Source organism: Amblyraja radiata, chromosome 1 (assembly GCF_010909765.2).
Source record: "Amblyraja radiata isolate CabotCenter1 chromosome 1, sAmbRad1.1.pri, whole genome shotgun sequence".
NCBI lineage: Eukaryota > Metazoa > Chordata > Chondrichthyes > Rajiformes > Rajidae > Amblyraja > Amblyraja radiata.
The window spans coordinates 77639837-77661272 of record NC_045956.1 but is presented as its reverse complement, the minus strand read 5'-3'; the positions used below and the strand labels follow the sequence as shown (position 1 = coordinate 77661272).

Sequence of the window (21436 nt, the reverse complement as noted above, 5' to 3'; positions counted from 1 at the left end):
AAATGCCACTATAGTATCTGACAACCACCAAACCTGCAGTGCGTTCCATGCACTCATCACTCTCTGTGTAAAAAAAGGTGCCCTTTAAACCTTGCCCTGAACGCTATGCCTTCTTGTATTAAACTATCTAAACTCGTAACTAAAATTAAAAAAAATTAAACTGAGGTATTAGATTTTTCCATCCTGGGAGAAAAGTTCTGACTGTCTACTCTATCTATACTACTGAGGGGCTTTCATACAATCCCACGAGAGTCCTTGCACTTTTCTTATTTCTAAGCTTTATCCATATTGCCTCAGCAAACAAACTTTCCGGGATGGTGGGACTGTCATTTGCTGAGAGAATGGAGCAGCTGGGCTTGTACACTCTGGAGTGTAGAAGGATGAGAGGAGATCTTATTGAAACATATAAGATTGTTAAGGGTTTGGACACGCTAGAGGCAGGAAACATGTTCCCGATGTTGGGGGAGTCCAGAACCAGGGGCCACAGTTTAAGAATAAGGGGTAAGCCATTTAGAACGGAGACGAGGAAACACTTTTTCTCACAGAGAGTGGTGAGTCTGTGGAATTCTCTGCCTCAGAGGGCGGTGGAGGCAGGTTCTCTGTTTGCTGTCAAGAGAGAGCTAGATAGGGGTCTTAAAGATAGTGGAGTCGGGGGATATGGGGAGAAGGCAGGAACAGGGTACTGATTATGGATGATCAGCCATGATCACATTGAATGGCGGTGCTGGCTCGAATGGGCCGAATGGCCTACTCCTGCGCCTATTGTCTATATCCTCTCTGAGTGTTGCTGTGACAGTCTCCCTGGTTGATAGCGCAACTCCTCTACCTCTTTTGCCTCCCCCTCTATCACATCTGAAGCATCAAAATCCTGGATTATTGAGCAGTCAGCCGTGTCCCACTAACAACCATGTTGCTGCAATGGCCACAACATCATAGCCCCAAACACTGATCCAGGCTCTAAGTTCATCGCCTCTCTCCACAGTACTCCTTGCATTAAACACACCTCAGCCCATCAGCATTATCATATTCTTTCTCCTTTCCCTGCCAGTAATTCCTATGAGAAATAATGGTCCTAATATCTACCTTTTCATCACTCCTTCCAGTTTCTGACCTACTACTCTGCTTCATTGCCCCCTGCCTCTCTCGTTTAAACCCTGCCAAGTAGCACAAGCGATCCTCCGTGCAAGGATATTGGGTCCCTTCCAGTTCACATGCAGCCCATCCCTCTTGTACAGGTCATCTCTGCCGCAGAAGCGATCGCCAAGGTCTAAAATTCTGAACTCCTGCCTTCCTGCACCAACTCATAAGCCTCACACATTCTCACACATTCATCTGTCCTATCTGCCTACTCCTACCCTCACTAGCACATGCCACCAGCAGTAATCTGGAGAGAGTGAATGTGTAGATGATGTTTCCACTAGTGGGAAAGTCTAGGACCAGAGGCCATAGCCTCAGAATAAAAGGACTATATTTAAGAGGGAGTTAGATGTGGCCCTTGTGGCTAAAGGGATCAGGGGGTATGGAGAGAAAGCAGGTACAGGATACTGAGTTGGATGATCAGCCATGATCATATTGAATGGCGGTGCAGGCTCGAAGGGCCGAATGGACTACTCCTGCACCTATTTTCTATGTTTCTATGTTTCTATGACATCCCTTTAGAAAGGAGATGAGGAAGAATTTCTTAAGTCAGAGGGTGATGGATCTGTGGAATTCATTGCCACAGAAGGCTGTGGAGGCCAGGTCAATGGATATTTTTTAGGGTGGAGATTGACATATTCTTGATTAGTACAGGTGGCAGAGGGCAGGAGAATGGGGTTGAGAGGGATAGATAGATCAGCTATGATTGAATGACGGAGTAGACGCGATGGGGCCAAATGTCCTAATTCTGCTCTTATAACTTATGATCTTATTTCTACCTTTAGCTCCTACTTTTACATTTTCTGCCTAACACTCTATATTCACTTTGCAGGACCTCATCCCTTTTCCTTGTACCAACGAGCATACATTTTCGGCGACAGTGGGTTGACACCAATGAGCGTAGCTTAACTTCTCCTGACGTAGGTTGTCGCCAGGTAACGTAAGTTGTCGCCGGTGTCGAGCGGTGAATTCCATTGGCGACTACCTACGTCAACCGGCGACAGGTACCGGCAACTGAATTGTCTTCAGTTGCCTTCAGTTGTCGCTGACAGGGTCGTAGCTTGTCGCAGGTGGACGTAGGTTGATTTCAGTTGTTGCCTGTGTGGTCATAGGTTGTCGTAGGTGTGGTCATAAGTGGACGTCCTAATGGGTCGCCGGTAGCTTGATGGTAGGTTGTTGTAGCTTATCGTAGACATTCTCGTGTGGGGGGGGGTCCAGTCACCAATTTTTCAGAGACCTGCTACGACTTTGTGGGTGGGAGGGGGAAACAGCCCTAAGGGATTCCCATTCTGCCTATTTCCTTTCTTGGTGGTCACCCATCTACTTCCTACCAGTACCTTAATGGCCTGTCCCACTTGGGCAATTTTTTCAGCGACTGTCATAGTCATAGCAGGTCGGCCTGAAAAAGCGATGACTGTACCCCCCCCCCCTAACAAATGAACAATTGGGTGGGGTCTCAGAAGCCTCTTGAGCCAAATCCAGTGTTGCACTTCCCAAATCGTTTGGCAGGTATCTTGCTAAAATTATCTACCAGGTTTCACTCAACCATCATTCTTGTAGATTTTTAGAAGGAAAAAACATAGTAAAACTATACTGTTCCCTTCTGGGGATAGGCATGATTATTCTTGCTACAAGGCTTCGCTCCACTCCTCTACATCTAATCACATCAGCAAAAATATCCATGCCATCTCCCTTAAAATTTTATATTAACCCCCCAATCATCTGTCCTGAAGATGGCCACATGAAGCTTGCATTAATAAACTCAGTTCAGAGGTAGATTGCAGGAGGTGACTCAACTCCAGGTTTCACCTATAAGCCAGGAGTGTGATTGAATCCTCAAGCTTTGACCTGGTTAAATGTAGCAGAACATGGTCATCACCCCGTGAGTGATGTGATGTGCGGAAAGGATTTAGAATTAGGGCATGCAGAAAAGAACTGCTGGTTTAAATCAAAGATAGGCACAAAATGCTGGAGTAATTCAGCAGGACAGGCAGCATTTCTGGAGAGAAGGAATGGGTGATGTTTCAGGTCGAGAGAACGTCACCCATTTTTCATCATCTGAAGAAGGGAAACATCACCCATTCTTTCTCTCCAGAGATGCTGCCTGTCCCACTGAGTCACTCCAGCATTTTGTGTCTATCTTAGAATTAGGATATAATAGCAGAGGAATGTGTCCCCTTGACTTGGAATATATTTGATTTCCCTTTGTCATAGAAGAAACCTTCAGCATATGGACAGCAGAAACTCAAGAGGGAAGCTTAACACCACTTGATGAAGGACAATGAACACTGGCTTTACCGGGGGTGTCCACATTTCATGAATGTATCTTTGGAAGGTCCGTTGGCATGTGTATTCCATAATTTAACCACCGGCAGTTTTGATTTATTAGCAACCCTTTTAAATTTACGGCCCAGTTTTACTTTTCCACAGAAACTGAAAATGGTGATAATACAATTTTACTTCAAGAGAAAAGCGAGAATAATTTCCATATTTTGTACTTTTTTATGACACGAGGCAGCTATCCAGCCAACCAAATCTCTGCCGGCACTCAAAGCAATCCCACACATTCATCACTTTGCACCAGATTTGCCTATCACATGTCTATACCAGGGGCATTTATGGTGGCAAATTCACCTACCTTTGGGATGCAGCAAAAAGACCACCCACATGAGACCAAATAGTTACAGAAATATGCAAACCCCACACAGAGAACATCAGGGGTTGTGACAGAAGTCAAGGTGCTCAAGCTGAGAAAAGCACATCATGTAATGTTTTATCGAAGGTAGTCACAAAGTGCTGGAGTAACTCAGCAGGAGAGGCAGCATCTCTGGAGAGAAGGAATGGACGACGTTTCAGGTCGATACCCGTCTGAAGAAGGGTCTCGACCCGAAACGTCGTCCATTCCTTCTCTCCAGAGATGCTGCCTCACCAGCTGAGTTGCTCCAGCATTTTGTCTCTACCTTCCATTTAAACCAACATCTGCAGTTCTTTCTTACACATGTAATGTTTTATCCTATTCACCCACATTCTCCCCAACATTGGAAATTACATACCTTTTGGATGAAAACGTTTTGTATTGGACAGCAATAAGCAGTGGGAGGTTAAAGTAACATTTCAAATGGGAATAAATATTGAACAAACTAAATATATATATATTTAGCTTGTTCAATATTTACTTTCAATTCGGTAAATAGAATCAGAAAGCTGAAGTTGTATGAAGGCCACATTAAGATTAATAAGCATTTGATTCTGCACTCTGCTTCTCTTTCCAAGATATTCATTTATAAGCAAAATTCTTTGTATTTCTTTACAATTTTCCCATTACAGATGAGCTCACAATTTTTTTTTATTCAAATGACTGAATATCTGACTGACTGAAAGTTATAATTTCACACTAACTACAGGGACCTCTTCTATCACGTCTATTCTATTCATGTACAAATTCAACACCAGTGTAGGGTGGGAGATTGCAACCTTCGTGTGGTCCACCCTGTTTCAACAAATGCAATCAACCTGGCGTGCACAAACAGAAGATCAAACAGAACAAGTTGTCTTACAACTTTAGGCTGTGCACGCCATACGCAAGAAGAACACCAGTGTCACTTGTCTGCATTCTCTGTTTCTTGAATGAACTGCCAGAGGAAGGTTTAGAAGATTTGTACAGATATAGATAAGAATGGTTCAGATGGCTATGGGCTGAATGCAGGTCGATGAAACTAATCCAAAATGTGAAATTGGTCAACGAAGTAAAGGTGGGCCAAAAGGCTTGGTCCTGTGCAGTACTGCTTTATGACAATGACTATCATGAAAATCAAACTAGTGTGTTTTAAAGAACTGGATGGCAACCAATTCAAGCCTTTCATTCCAAAGCAGTTTCACAAAATCAAAAAATCAAATATTTAAGTTATCAGAATTCAACTCTGCAATTTTATTACGAAAGTGTAATGCTCAATCCACAATTCTGCCTGCGCCACAAAGCAACTTTTGACAGGCAATAATTTTAATAACAATTCTGTGAAATTCATGAATAAACCCATCAGAAATAGGTGATTAAAAAAAAGAAATGCAATATACCAAATTACATTATTTCCTTGACATTTGTAGAAGTTATTGATGCCTGCCAGTCAGTGGTAGTGCAGCAGGTAGTACCCTTGCCATGAGCCAGAAGAAACGGAGTACAAGTTCCACTCCCGTGACATGAACACATCATACTTGCGAGCACCTGTGACACCATCATTTGACAAGGCCATTAAACTCTTAGGTGGACAAACAGTCCTATTATAAATTGAAAAGTTTCACTGGTATCCAAGCAATATTTGTTCCTAGACAATTGACACCAAAACAGTTATATTCATGTTAACATTGGCATTTAAGTGCCCTTCTGTACAGAACTGTTTTCCTGCATTAACAGTTCTTCATCAGAACTTAATTGAACTTACAAAGCACTTTGGAATATCCAGAGATTAGGAAGGGCATTGTACAAATGATGTTTTTTTAACTGGCAACTGCAAAACCACAGACTGTGCATGCAGACTCTACAAATGATGGAACTACATTTGGTTTAATTATCAATTAAATTCAGTAGCTAATAAAGCTACATCACCATAGTTAACACAATTGTTGTAGAAACATATTTAATGTTTTCTTTACAAATGTGCACGCTCAGATCACTTTTCTTAAAATTACAGTTTTCAGTCAATTTTCTCCATTCCATGAATCACACCTTTGGCTCTTCATTAAATTAGCCCATCAAGTAACCTCTGGAAAGAAACAAACAAAAGAATTATACACCATAGGATTAGCATACTCAGTCCTAAAAGGCCAAATTTGATCAACCTTTTAATTTTCCCGAAGGTCAGTACAAAGAGAAATATACATATATATTCACCATGAAACACATCCATAATTTTATTCATGTTGGAAGGAAGCAGAGGGTGTTAGTGAAAGGCTGCTTCTCGGACTGGAGGCCTGTGACTAGTGGTGTGCCTCAGGATTCGGTGCTGGGCCCATTACTGTTTGTCATCTACATCAGTGGTTCCCAACCTTTTTTAGCTCATGGCCCCCTTGGGATCTTTTAATTTTTCTGTAGCCCCCCCTGACATTATTAGCGGAAAAAAGTACTTCAATATTATAATACCTTCCATAAAAATATCAGTGTCTATTAATTGCACATATATTCTCTTTTACTCTATTTCACAAACATCAAAAATATTTCAACTACATAGATTTAAATTTATTAGAACTGAAATTTAGGAGGCAACAGGGTGGTAGCTCTGTGGCCCCCTTCATTGAACCTGTGGCCCCCTAAATACCAAAAAATTTCTGTGGCCCCCCTGAAATTTGCCATGGCCCCTTTAGGGCCATATGGCCCCAGGTTGGGAATCACTGATCTACATCAATGATTTGGATGAGAACATACACAGCAAAATTAGCAAGTTTGCAGATGATACAAAAGTGGGTGGTTTTGCAGATAGTGAAGATGGTTGTGAAAAATTGCATCAAGATCTTGATCAATTGGCCAAGTGGGCTGAGGAATGGTTGATTGAATTTAATGCAGAATAATGTGAGGTGTTGCATTTTGGGAAGTCTAACATGGGTAGAATCTACACGGTGAATGGTAGGACTCTAAGTTGTAGAGCAGAGGTAGAGCAGGTAGATCGAGTGGTCAAAAAGGCTTTTGGCACATTGGCCTTCATCAGCCAGAATATTGAGTATAGCAGTTGGGAGGTCATGTTGCAGTTGCATAAGACATTGGTGAGGCCACATTTAAAGTATTGTGTTTAGTTCTGGGCACCGTGTTGTAAGAAATATGTTGTCAAACTGGAAAGGGTACAGAGAAGATTTACAAGAATATTCGGCTCCAAGAGCCTACTCCTGCACCTATTTATCTGTTTCTATGTTGCCAATGCTAGAGGGTCTGAGCTATAGGCAGAGGTTGAGTAGGCCGAGAATCTATTCCTAGGAGCACAGGAGGATGAGTGGTGATCATAAGATCACAAGAGGAATAGATCATGTAGATGCAGTCTCTTGCCCAGAGGAGGTGAATCGAGGATCAGAGGACAAAAGTTCAAGGTGAAGGGGAAAGGATTTAATAGGAATCTGAGGAGTAACGTTTTCACACAAAGTGTGGTGGATGTATGGAACAAGCTGCCAGAGGGGTAGCTGAGGCAGGGACTATCCCAACATTTAAGAAGCAGCCAGACAGGTACATGGATAGAAACATAGAAACATAGATAGGATAGGTTTGGAGGGATATGGACCAAATGCTGGCAGGTGGGACGAGTGTAGCTGGGACATGTTGGCCGCTGGTGCAGAAGGAATAAACAAGTTACTTTTGGTTCAAGATGCAATGACCAGTAAAACTTTACACAGACCAGCACTGTTCACAATCTATGAATGGGAAGAGTTAATCAAGTGTGCTACAGAGCGATGTACACAGACAACTTGGATTTTGCCCACAATTCCCTGCAAGTGGCAACGCAAGGAGATAGAGAAGATGTATAGTACGCTTGAGTGCAAGAGTGTGAATAACTGGTTGAAACTGCTCGTTGGACCAACTTTGTCTAAAATCTCGATAAAGATTAAATTCCAAACAGCAATGAGAATAATTTTGTTAGGAAAAGATAATTGGCCTTTGTGCAGATTTTGGAATGTACTGACAACTTGAAATTATATCTATATATAGTTCCACCCAAACTCAATGAGATCATAGAAATGGCCTCAGAAGGAAAATAAGATTCGGATCACAGGGTGCAGGACATAAAAGTTAATCACAAAAAGCTGGAGTAACTCAGCGGGTCAAACGGCATCCCAGTAGAAAAGGAATAGGTTACGTTTTGTGTCGAGACCCTTCTTCAGACCTGCAGTTCCTTCCTACATATAAAAGTTAGTCCCTATTAAAGCCTGCTATGCTAAATGCAATTTACATGTTCTTTTTCATGTTATTAATTCACAGGGTATTATTGATACACCTACCTGCACTTGTGTTAGGACTAAAAAAGACAAAGTGCTGGAATAACTCAGTGGGTCAAACAGCATGTGTATACAGGGCTCTCGCTTAACTTTTTTCCCTGTTGCCAGGCAGGCAACCTTGGCAGCTTTTTAGGTTGCCAAATGACATTTTAGGTGGTCATTTAAAATGGCTTGCATGACGCATGCTCGGACGAAGTGCGTAGTTACCAGTCGGAATTATGCTCAATGAAGCATTCACATATTATTTCTGCTTCAAATAAAGTCACAAACTAACATATTCACCAATCAAGACATGATATATACCACAATGACATGCAGCAAAATTATAATACGGTATCTCAACTCTTTTTACACATTGCAATTATTGCAATTTTTATTATTTCTTTCCACTTCCAAACAAAAATGTGGTTGGATTATTCAGCGTATGATCAACCTGTGTCAATAAATCCTGGACCTTGATCACATATATGCTTAACTATACACACTACAGATTGATGCAAGCATGTTTTCTGTGAAGGACCGAAAATTATCATGACATGGCCATAGCATGGCTCGTTATTGCTATTGGTACAGAAACACTCTCGCTTCCCACATAATTTATCCACAACAAAATATACAGGTTGCAAGGAATTTTCTAAAGGCATTTTATGCTAATAGCTGACAAAACGGACTATACCCATCTGACAGGTTAAACATTACACTAACTAACAAGAGATGGCCAAAGGACATAAATGCAGCAAATGTTTGGTAATATATTTAAAGGTGTCAAGACGCCACATTACCAGACATTCAGATTAGATGTATGTGACAATGAAGATACCCAGTAAGCACCATTTTTTTTTAAAATTGTTGATAAACGCTTTTTCCTTCATTCCCACCAGAATTAACGTTAAAATTTCAACTGAAATATCTCCTGACCAAATTTGTGATGTATATGACTGACTGTAGAAGTAAAACCTGGATAAATCCAACGTATAGTTGTGAATGTTGCTCATTAAATAACTACAGTACTGATACTCCATATTAACAGCATTGATTTGCCATTAAAATGAATTCTGTAATAACGTGTCAGTGACAATCGAACAAAGCGGTTTTAACGTGTTCAAAATTTAATTAATCCATCTTTATGGATTAAAACAAATAATAACATTGGGAATAAAAACATATTTGATTGCATTCCGTTATCAAACATAGTCAATGTTAGCTCTGAAGACATTTCCAGCACAATAGGGTCGGGAGGGGGGTAAGGGGGGGTATGAATCAGTGCAGGATGGATAGATGGTGGTGGTGGGGGGGGGGGGGGGCTTGAGAAGGCATTCGGTGTGGATTGGATGGATTGAGGCAGGGGAATTAGTGAGTGTTGGTTGTAGTAGGTAAAATTATGAGGGGAGAGCGCGGGGGATGTCGGTGGGGTTGAATGGGAGGGATCTTGTGCAGGATGGATGGGGGAGCAGTGCAGGATGAAGGGGTGAGCAGTGCAGGATGGATGGGAAGGGGGGTCAGTACAGGATGAATTGGGGGACCAGTGTAGGATTGATGGGGAGTGGCAGGAGAATTAATGCGAGGTGGCTAGGGAGATCAGTGCAGGATGAATAGATGGGAGGAGGGGGGGGGGAGGGGAGTGGGGAGCACAGGGGATGTCAGTGAGGACTGAATAGAGACAGGAATGGGACAGGAATGGGGATCAGTGCGGGATGGAGAGGAGGGGTCTCAGGATAAGGGGAGTGGAGGGGGGCGTATGAGAGAGAGAGAGAGAGAGGGAGAGAGAGGAAGGGGCAGAGGAGGTGGGAAGGAAGGCCAGCGCTCCTTGGACAACACCTGTCAAGCACGGAAATCGCAAATCCAAAATATGGAGGGGACCGCGGACAGAATATCTTGGCGGCTGCGCGCGCATGTGCACACTCACACACACGCGCGAGGCTTCGGAGGCTTCTGTGAACGGTCATTTCAGCTCAATCCAGCGCTAAATGCAGCTCAACTCTGCCTGTCTCGCCTACAGCGCTGTCTCAATCCAGACAGGGCTGTTGGTTAATCTGGCGGGACAGGCAGAGTGAGCTGGGTTTTGCGCTGGCTGCGGGCCTGGGGGCACAGCGCCCGTCTGACTCCCGACGCCTCTGGCCATCCCCGGGCGTGGGGGGCACTCGAGCGGGGAATGGGATGGCCCAGTGGCGGTTTGGCAGCGATTGCAGCGCCGGAGACCGGGATCGGTCCTGGCTGCGGTGCAGAGCTGCCGAGAGTGTTTTGGCTCGTCTCCCTCCTCCAAGCACCCCCCCCCCCCTACTCTACTTCCGCCTCTGACCGACACCTCCCTCCTCCAAGGGTCTGTTTTGAAAGCGCCGTTGATGGAGTGGCAGCAGTGCGGGAGGAGGAGATGGAGCCGTCGCCGCCGCCACTGCTGCTGTGCGGGGCCCGACATTCGCTCTGACCCTCCGTCACGCCACACTTAGCATCTTTCCCACAACCGTCGCCGACACAAAACGTCACATTCCTTTTCTCCATAGATACTGCCGGACCCGCGTAGTTACTCCAGTTTTTTGTGTCTATCTTCGGTATAAACCAAGTTGCCAAGCCGGGCAAAATGACTCACCATTGCCCGGCGGCACTTTGAGTGGTCATTGGCACCCGGGCAACCGTTAATTTTGATCCCTGGTAGAGGTCCTACTGCAGTTGTACAGGGCCCCGGTGAGACTGCATCTGGAATATTGTGTGCAGTTTTGGTTTCCTAACTAGAGGAAATACATTCTTGCTATTGAGGGAGTGCAGCAGAAGTTCGCCAGGTTAATTCCCAGGATGGCAGGACTAAGATCTGATGAAAGAATGGGTCAACTGGGCTTGTATTCACTGGAATTTAGAAGGATGAGAGGATATCTTACAGAAACATATAACATTCTTAAGGGACAGGCTAAATGCAGGAAAAATGGTCCCGATGTTGGGGGAGACCAGAACCAGGCGTCACAGGTTAAGAATAAGGGGTAGGCCATTTAGGACTGAGATGAGGAAAAACTTTTTCACCCAGAAAGTTGTGAATCTGTGAAATTCTCAGCCACAGGAGGAAATGGAGTCCAATTCATTGAATGTTTTCAAGAGAGAGTTAGATTTAGCTCTGAGGGCTAATGGAATCAAGGGATATGGGGCAAAAACAGGAACGGAAAAAATGATTTTGGATGATCAGCTATGATTATATTGAACGCCAGTGCTGGCTCAAAGGGCCGAATGGCCTACTCCTGCACCTATTTTCTATGTTTCTATCGCTGGAGAACAAGGATACGTGACGTTTCAGGTATAGATCCTTTTTCAGCCTGGTTGCAGTAGGGGGAAAGAAAGCTGGTAGAGAGGTGGGGGCGAGATAAAGCCTGGTAAGTGACAGGTGGAAACAGGCGAGGGGAGATTGAAACATGGTCAGACAAAAGCCTGAGGAATATTGGGGGAGGGGGGTAGAGTGGGAGGGGAAAAGGGGGAAATGTGCCAGGCCTATTCATATAAAGTCGCTGAATAACATTATTTGAATGGAAATTGTCCATTTAGGTTAAAGTCTATTCAATTTTCAAAATATTTGTAGTACTTAAGATTCGGATATGCATGCAACAAGAACAGTATTTGTAACAGATTGAAAGATTACTTACGGCAATTTCATTCTCATGAAGACTCTGGCCATGAAAAAGCTCAACAGGACACTGACAAAGCCAATGAACAGAAGCAGGAATCTATTCAGTTTTGGAATATTGGGTGCATTTGAGCGATCCAAGATTATAAACCCTAGGCCTCCCATTGTAAACAGAAAACTAGAAGCAAGACCTTCCATGATGTACTGGCCATTCACTCTATAAGCAAAAAGAAAATAGCATCAGTTCCAACTTGCTGTGGCTACAAAGTAAGGAACACAGTAAAGTACAAACCACCACAAATGTTCAAGCTGCTGTGCTCCAGCACTTTATTGAAAGGTATTTGTCTATAAAATAGTCACATCCAATCCCAACTGAGAAGATCTTCGATTACATAACACAATAGATTAATTCCTCCTAATTACAATGGGTACACAGATCTGCATGCTACAATAAGATGGCCAAAACTATCATGTATCTGGTATTTATGCATCCAAAATTCCCCCAAAAATAACCAGAGTTCGAAGAAAACCAAGCAATTTAATAAATGTTTTCAAAATGTAATTGACTTTGCTGAGCCGAGCGTTGATGCAGCTTTTTCCCATTTATGTGCTATTTCCCATCAGCCTACAGTACAACAGCCTACCCTCTCTCATTTGTGTTTATAAATAAAGACTACATCAAGTGATGTTAGTTCAAGATAACCCACGTGTAAATGTCTATCATAGCCTGCGTGAAAATATAATTTTAGTTTATTTAAGTGTATACATTGGGGCAGAGTAGTCACAGGCTGATAAGTAGCAACACGCACTTGGAAGATAAGGCACTTTGTGGGATGCAAGCATAGTCACCCATTTATATTTTGTGTATTTTATATTAATATTTTTGTTTAGTCCTAAAATATAGAACTGCAGTGTAAAAAAAAGTTATTTTGAAAGGTCAAGATAATATCGTTCAATAATGTTCTCATAGATTTATGCATGGAGTACTAGAGTGTGACATACAGTAATTGTTTCGTGCAATTCTCATGCCGCCAGCATATTCATGCAACCAATCCTTCCCACTCCCTACAGAAAGTCAGTATATCATGGCTGAGAGTATACTATACAAAGAAAACATTACAGATCATAAATCTCTCTTACAAAATAATACTTGGCTTAATTCTGCATGCTTCAGTTGTATTATATTCCAAAAAATATATATTTTCATGCACATCAATTTTTATTTTTTTAAATGCAAACAAGATGTGTGGATAAAGGGAAATCAACCGTTCAGATTCTGCAACAAGGTTTAGTCCAAATGACCCACTGGTTTATAAATACCCGAACTTTACAAATCAAAAATAGTGACAGATTTTACCACTGGGAACCACAGAGCTCTGTACCCTCAGCTTTTTCATTGCAATTCGAGTTAATCAAAATAAGGCATATGGACAATTCCATGCAGGGCAAACCAGACATCATTATATGATCTCAGAGATAATGTAATAGTCCTGCTGTTACATGCAGAAAAGCAGCACGGGACAGACAGGTGCACAGTAAAGAGAGGAAAGACCGGTGGATTAAACTATTTATTTAACAGGCAAGGCAGATGAATTCAGAGTGTGGATTGGCTCAGAGAACTGGGATGTAAACAGAAACACAGCTGAGAGATGGGCAGGATGTTGGCTCAATATTCCAGTGTATAGATGCAACAGACATGATAGAGACACAGGGTGGTTTTTAAGCCCACTGATAACTCCCTAGCGCCTGACCAAGTGCATACTCGGAAGCTAGGAAGGAAATTATGCAGACTCATGCAGGGTTCTTTGCATCATCTTTAGCCACAGCTGAAGCTCTGGAAGACTGGAGGGTGGCTAGTGTTGTACCGTTATTTAATAAGGGCAGCAAGGACAACCCGGGCAATGACAGGCCAATGTGCCTGACATAAGTGGAGGAAAAGATGTTGAAAGGTTTCTGAAAGACAAGATCTACCAGCATTTGGATAGGCTGGGACTGATTAAATATTGTCAGCATGGCTTTGTGCATGGGAAATGGTGTTTCACAAATCTCATTTTGTTTATGAAGAGGTCATTGAGAAGATTGAGGACAGTGAAGGTACTCGAAATGGACTTTAGCAAAGCCGTTGACAAGGTCCTGTATAGTAGGCTAGTCTGCGAGGTTAGATTGCATGGGATCCAAGGTGAGCTAGCAAATTGGATTCAAAATTGGCCTGGAGGAAAGAATCAAAGGATAGTTGTGGAGAGTTGTTTCTCTGATTCGAAGCTTGAAATCAATGGTGTGCCAGAGGGGACAATGTTGGGTCAGCTGCCATTAGTTATATACATAAGCTTTGCAGATGTCAAGTTAGGTAACATTATTAGTAAATTTGTAGCTGACATCAAAATAGGTGGTACAGTAGACAGTAAGGAAAGATATCTAAGTTTATAATAGGATCCAGATCAGTTGGGAAGGTGGACCAAGGAATGGCAAATGGAATTTAGCTTTGACAAGTGTGAGGTGTTGCACTTTGGTGGATCAAACCAGGGCAGAATTTAGAGTAAATGACAGAGCAAAAACAGTGTGATTGATCAGAGATCTGGGCATACATGACCAGAAAGTGGCAAATCTGGTGGAGTGTGGTAAAGGCAGCATTTGGCACGCTTGCCTTCATTGGGATGGGTACTGAGTACAAAAGTTGGCGCATCATGAATCAGCTGTACAAGTCATTGGCAAGACCTTACTTGGAGCACTGCGTGCAGTTCTGGTCACCCGGCTATAGAAAGGATATCATTAAGTTGGAAAGGATGCAAAAGAGATTCACCAAGATATTACCTGGGCATGCAGGCATGTCGAGTTATAGGGAAGGTTGGAAAGGCTGGGACTTTTTTCAGGAGTCTTATTGAGATGTACAAGATCATGAGAAGCATGGAGAAGGTGAATGGTCACCTTTTTCCGAGGGTAGGTAATGCTAAAACTAAACAGTATTGGCTTACGGTGAGAGAGGAGAGATTTTAGATGGATGTCAGGGGCAAACTTCTCACTCAAATGGTAATCCATATCTTGAATGATCTGTCAGAGGAAGCTGTAGAAGCAGTTACAATTAAGACCTGGAAAAGACATTTGCACAGACTTCTGAATAGGTGGGTTTTAGATGGATATGAGCAAAGCGCAGGCAAATAGGACTAGCCCAATATGCCAACTTGGTCAGCATGGACAAGGTGGGGCAAAGGGGCTGGTTCAGTAATGTTCAGCTCTAGGACATTAGAGCATGCCAAAGCTCAATTCTAATGTGGTTAAGTTAGAAAAAATAGCAAAACCATGGTTATGGATAAGATATATTTAATTCTTGGAACCATAACCCAGAATAAAGACCACTAATCCACTAATAGAGAAGAAAGGGTGTAAACTGGTGAGAGAAAGCAAAGCGACACTAGTGCTGTTCCTGTCGTACCTGTATGCCAAGAAGGCCACAGGTCTCTGATGACCATGTTCATCTGTCATTGATCCCACACTTGGAGGCTCCACTATTACATCGTAAATGATACCTGTAAATACGAAAAGCATCTTAAACACAGGAGCAAATATGAACTCTGCAGCACTCCTCGTGTCATTACTACACTGAATATCATCAAATTATCTTGGAAAACCAGGTTCATCATGAAAACTTCAGTATAATTTAGAATATCAACTGTTTCAAGTCATGACAATACTTTCCCCTCTGAAGGTCCCTTTACCTTCATTACTCCTCCGTTATTCTTCATTACCAGGGTACATACAAGGATGCAAAAACACCCATTGATCAGAAAAGCAGCCAAGCTAAATATTTTCCCAAAGAAAGGTCACCGATCCAGAATGTTAACACGTTTCTTTTCCCTCAGATGTTGCTTGACTGACCGTGTACTTACAGCATTTCTGTAATTCCTGAACACCTTCAGACCTTCAGGAATTAAGCATAGGGCCGCAGCCTAATTTACACATATTCCAGGCTGGTTTTGACTTGGAAAATAGAAAAATCGACCGCAGGCGTTGCAAATCTGCAATAAAACAGATTGTCCGTCCCGGCCCGGCCCGGCCTCCCTCCCCTCCCTCTCCAGCTCCAGCCGCCGTGTTTCAGAACGGGAATCTCCAGCCCTGGACCCGCACCGGGAGCGCACTCACCACCGGTGATGAGGAAGTAGGAGATGATGACCAGGGCGTACACGGTCATGGCGGACGGCATGTGCAGCCATCCCGGCTTCTTCAGCTTCACGTTGGGGCACTCGAGCAGCGCGAAGGGCAGCGCGAGCAGCGTCTCCATGGCCGCGGCCGCGACGTGTCCCGGAAATACCAACCGGCCAGCGCTTCCGGTGCGCGGCGCCACGTCTCAACCCCGCTGCCATTGGCCACACCCGGCGCCCCGCGTCACATCGCTACGTCCGGCGTCCCATCGCGGCGCCCCGCGTCACTTCGCGACGTCCGGCGTCACTTCGCGGCGCCCGGCGTCACATCGCGGCGCCCGGCGTCACATCGCGGCGCCCGGCGTCACATCGCGGCGCCCGGCGTCACATCGCGGCGCCCGGCGTCACATCGCGGCGCCCGGCGTCACATCGCGGCGCCCGGCGTCACATCGCGGCGCCCAGCGTCACATCGCGGCGCCCAGCTGGCATTCCTAGTGACGTCATTGGTGGCCGGAATTGGGTCAAGGCCGAGGGTTGGAGGGCAGATGCAGTCACGGTGGCGCAGCTGTAGAGTTGCTGCTTTAGGGCCTGTCCCACTTGGCGACTTTGCCGGCGTCATATCAGTGTCTCTAAAAGATTTTGAACATTTCAAAATCCAGCGGCGACAAAAAAACACCGCGCATCATGCGTCGTCACGCCGCGTCATACGTCGTCACCGCCTCATCACATATTTTTCGGTGACCTGATACGTCAGTCAATGTTGCCGGCAGTCGCCGAAAAAATGGCCAAGTGGGACAGGCCATTGACAGCAAAATGCAGCACCGGAGACCCGGCTGTCTGTACGGAGTTTGTAAGTTCTCCCCGTGACCTGCGTGGGTTTTCTCCAAGATCTTCGGTTTCCTCCCACATTCCAAAGACGTACAGGTTCGTAGGTTAATGGGCTTGATAAATGTGAAAATTGTCCAGTATAAAATTGTCCAACTTCGTTAGTGTTGTCATTGATTAGACCCAATGTCAGTATTGGTAGTCAGTCAAGATCAATGATCAGGCCCAAAGACTGAGGTCAGTCGCCATGGTTAATTGTAAGTTGATGAGTAAGATTAATGGTTTAACTAATAAGGTCAATGGTTAGATTCAATGAACTGTATCAATTGTCAAAATCACTTATTTGGGTCACTGATTTTACAATCAAATTAATGAATCAGCAAAAATGCATAATTAAAAAGTAATATTTGTACTTTTTTAATTTTAGAAAGATTGCTTATTCAATTGAAATTAAAGAAAATATTTAATTTGTATCCAATAGAAAGAGGGTTGATTGAACTCAGTTTTCAGATGGACTCTGGACTGTTCCGAAAGAGTTGCAAGAGCCTTTATTTATCTATTCATGGCACAGTTTGAAGCATTCTCCTGACACACTAATACTGTGAAGGTGATTTTCAGAATATGGACAATACAGCTTAAATGTAGTGCTAAAGTCCATTAATACTTCTGTGCTGTTGTACATGTGGATATACAACTAAACTGGAGGAGAGCATTTTGTGGAAGATTATATTAAAACTTGTTTATTTTGGTAGAGTATGGCCTACATTCGTTATTATAAGAATTTAATGTAATTCATGTAGGCAGAGCTTTGGCAACAGAGCCCTTGTGTAGATGATTGTGTAGATGATTGCATATTCTAGATGATTTTGTACAAGGAATGCTGAAGAGTGCTGTCCAGACAATTCCACTGGAACACCACATTTTTGAGATTATACTTTTAGTTTAGTTTAGAGTCACAGCACGGAAACAGGCCCTTCAGCCCACCGAGTGCACGCCAACCAGCGATCCTTGCACACTACCAATATCCTACAGACAGTAGGAACAATTTACAAGCCAATTAGCCTACAAACCTGTACGTCTTTGGAATGTGGGAGGAAACCGGAGCTCCCAGAGAAAACCCACATGGTCACCGGGAGAACGTACAAACTCCATACAGACAGCACCCATAGTCAGTATTGTAGTCTCTGGCGCTGTAGGGCAATAACTCTACCGCTGCGCCAGGTTTTTTAATATTCTAAATTTGTCATTTTTATTAAGTTATACTTCTTTTTACTGATAACATGTGTATTCATCAGCTTACGTAAAATATGGAACTGTTGCCGTAACATATTCCTATAGACTGGATTACAGCAATGACAGCAATACTCAATTGAGTCACTTGCCCTTGTAATCTTCACCTAAAGTTCAACAGATAAGGAGCATGCTATGGATCATGACAAATATAAAATCTTCTAATTGGAATACTTGGCAAGAACAGGAAGGCAGATTATTATCTGAATGGTGTCCAGTTGGGAAAGGGGGAAGTACAACGAGATATGGGGATCCTCGTTCATCAGTCACTGAAAGTAAGCATTCAGGTACAGCAGGCAGTGAGGAAAGCTAATGGTGCGTTTGGGACTCACAGCGGGTGCTGGACGCTTTCCTCTATAAGGGATCAGACTCTCCGCTTTCAGTTTGGCAACATCTCCGACTCCGCACGGGGCCGCTTCTGGTCCCTCCAAAAATTGTGTCGGGTTGGAGACCTCCGCCAGCCACCCACAGTATCCCTCAGCTCCAGTAAAGACGCGATGGCACAGGAAGGGGCGGACCGTCACGGGGGGTGACAGGAGAAGAGATCAATCCGCACGTCGCTGACTGGCAGGAGAGGAGATCGATCTGCGCAGCGCGGTTTTTAAGATTTTTAAACCTCGCTAACTTTTACAATATACTACTGATCGGAGCAAAACTTGTTGCACTTGCAGCACAGGAGAACAGGGAGTGAGTAGATGAAAAATTGTAGCGCTATCGCATACCGTTTGTGCGCAAATAGGAAAACCGCGCAAACCGGAAGAGCACAAGTTCATTGTTTTAGTTACGTAGAGTTATCTTATCCCTCTTGTCTGCTTGCATTTTAAATTCAATGCAAATTATTTCACTCATTCACTATCATTTTCCTCTTTGATGAAAGTACTCAGTTTAGACAATTCAATTTTGTTATAATTGAAGTTAAGATGAAAAAAAATGTAACTTAGCACAGCTCAATCTTCCAAGGACAGTTCATTTTCAGCCCTGGTATTTAATTAAGTTTCAAGGTTTGAAATATTAATGCATGTATCCAGTCCACATCAGCTTTGGAAAATGGCGCCTCAGTAATGGTGAAGAGTTATCTCCTGTTCATAAATACAAATTCTAAATACGACTCCAGACTGCAAACATGCTGAGGTTTGTATGTAATTAATACAAAACATTACTCACTATTTCAAATGTTAAATCAGCAACATTGATGATAAAAAAAGTACCACAAAAAAAATTAACTAGAAATCAAGCATGACTGGGTGATGAGCGGCAAATCTTTAGCACTGAGCAGCGAAGAGAAGAACACTGAAGGATAAAGAAAATATCTAATGTGAAAATACCACAGGATTCAGCTTCACTATTTACTCCCACTGGTGACCCCATTAATTTCCTACGACCAGGACTTCATTACACCATTCAATATCTAAACATGCAATCCAAGTGGTGGCATCTTCACACGTCAGTTTTGTTCCAGGCCACTGTCTCCCCGTGTGTTGTTAATGCCAAAACTCCTCATTGTTTGCCTTGAGGGTGCATTAATTTCATTTCTTCATTGACGAGGCAGGTATACGGCAATGGGCTTGGTATTCATGCATCAGGCATAAGCAGAGAATACCCACTCCACCTCAACTGATGTGGGATCATCAAGGCCTTGATGCCGAAGATGTCGGCCTCCATGAACTCATTCACATAATTGGAGCGATCTCCTAGTTCATGGGGTTTCTGAAGAAAGTGCAGATGCTGGCAATGGAGAGGGGTTTGGAGATGAAGAAGGGAAAAAAGAGAGATGAAGGAGGGGAAAGGAACTGGGTGATGGAGGCGGACGGGGGAAGGAGGGGAGTGGAAACAAAGGTGTATGCATGGAGCAGGGAGGAGGAATTGGGTAGATAAGAAGGGAAGGGATCTGGGGGTTACTTGAAAGTGGAGAACTGGGTAGGTTGTAAGCTTCCCAAGGAGAAAATGAGGTGCAGTTCTTCAGTTTTTGTGTGCCCTCACTGTCAGTGAAAAGGTCGAGGCAGAAAGTCATTATAGGAATGGGAATTTAAATGGCCATCAACCAGATGATCCAGCAGGCTTTGATATCCATCCCACCCCTCCTACTCCAAATCCCCTATTTTTCCTCCCAACCCCATTCCCTATCCATCAGTCTTCCCTTCCTCTGGTTCTACATTTCACTCCACACCTTCCTTATCAGATTACAACATCTTAACCTTTTGCATTCTCTACTTACAATCTGTAACCTTTGCTTACTATCTCACCTCTTCCGCACCTGACTCATGTGCCAAGCAACCCTTTCTCATCCAAATCCACTGTGGCAGCAAGGATGACACCGGGTTCAACAGTGACCACACTGCAGTAGGGTGAACTTACATATATTTCATTTACAGCAGTAAGTAAGTCCAGGTCCACATGGCGGCACCATCCCTCACCATCTGGGCACATGTACAGTGGCATTGGCCAGCCCCGCTTGTCCCGGCAGCTCAGTCCAGGTCTCGAAAAAAGAGGCATGGTGATCTCCGGCTTCTGCTGTTTGGACACGCTAGAGGCAGGAAACATGTTCCCGATGTTGGGGGAGTCCAGAACCAGGGGCCACAGTTTAAGAATAAGGGGTAAGCCATTTAGATGAGGAAACACTTTTTCACACAGAGAGTTGTGAATCTGTGGAATTCTCTGTCTCAGAGGGCGGTGGAGGCCGGTTCTCTGGATACTTTCATGCGAGAGCTTGATAGGGCCCTTACAGATAGCAGAATTAGGGGATTTGGGGAGAAGGCAGGAACGGGGTACTGATTGGGGATGATCAGCCATGGTCACATTGAATAGTGGTGCTGGCTCGAAGGGCCATATGGCCTACTCCTGCACCTATTGTCGATTGTTTATTGTCCATTCCAACAGTTCACTCTTGTCTCGAGAGGATGCCTGGTGGTCTCAGGTTTATCCAGGCATTTCAGCTTTGGGTCTGCAAAGGCAGTGCTGGCGGTCTGTGAATTAGCCTAGAGTTGTTCAGTCTTTGCCTCTGTGTGGGTGCAGTCCCTCATTCTCCATGGGCACTGGCGTCTAAAGGCTTCTTCCCAGCAGCCCAGTCTTGACCACTTGGTGGCGCTGGTGGTCTTGGGTTTGTCCCAGTGGCTCAGTCTTTCTTGAACTTGAACAGGTGAACACAGCTAGTAGGGAGGTTCCTCACTTTCTCTCCCTTCTTTATTTTTCCGCCCTTTCCTCAATGTTCTTCCTTTTCTTCCCCCCTCTCTTACTTTTATAGGGAGTAGGCTGACAAGATTCAAGGTGCCAACCAATATCAGATAATCGGACCGCTGTTAGCAATGAAGCTGGGGATTGGCCTCTCCTGGCCTGTCAGCCAAATATGGATCGGAGCGGCAACCGAGGGAGGTGGCCATGTCACACCACCTAACACTTGCCAGCTCTTGCCCCACCCCTTCCCCTCATCTCTTTCTACCAGCTGCCTCCCCTCTGAAGAATAGGGTCCCTACCC

General features: G+C 44.0%; 1 protein-coding gene across 1 annotated transcript; it reads right to left on the bottom strand.

Moving 5' to 3' along the window:
- Positions 1-5035: 5035 nt before the first annotated feature.
- Positions 5036-16050, bottom strand: ostc (oligosaccharyltransferase complex non-catalytic subunit). Its single transcript, XM_033025289.1, has 4 exons — positions 15851-16050; positions 15144-15237; positions 11733-11930; positions 5036-5897 (listed from the first exon to the last, which is right to left on the bottom strand). Exons 1-4 carry the CDS (start codon positions 15987-15989, stop codon positions 5879-5881), a joined length of 450 nt encoding a protein of 149 aa, XP_032881180.1. The 5' UTR covers positions 15990-16050; the 3' UTR covers positions 5036-5878.
- Between the last annotated feature and the right edge of the window lie 5386 nt (positions 16051-21436).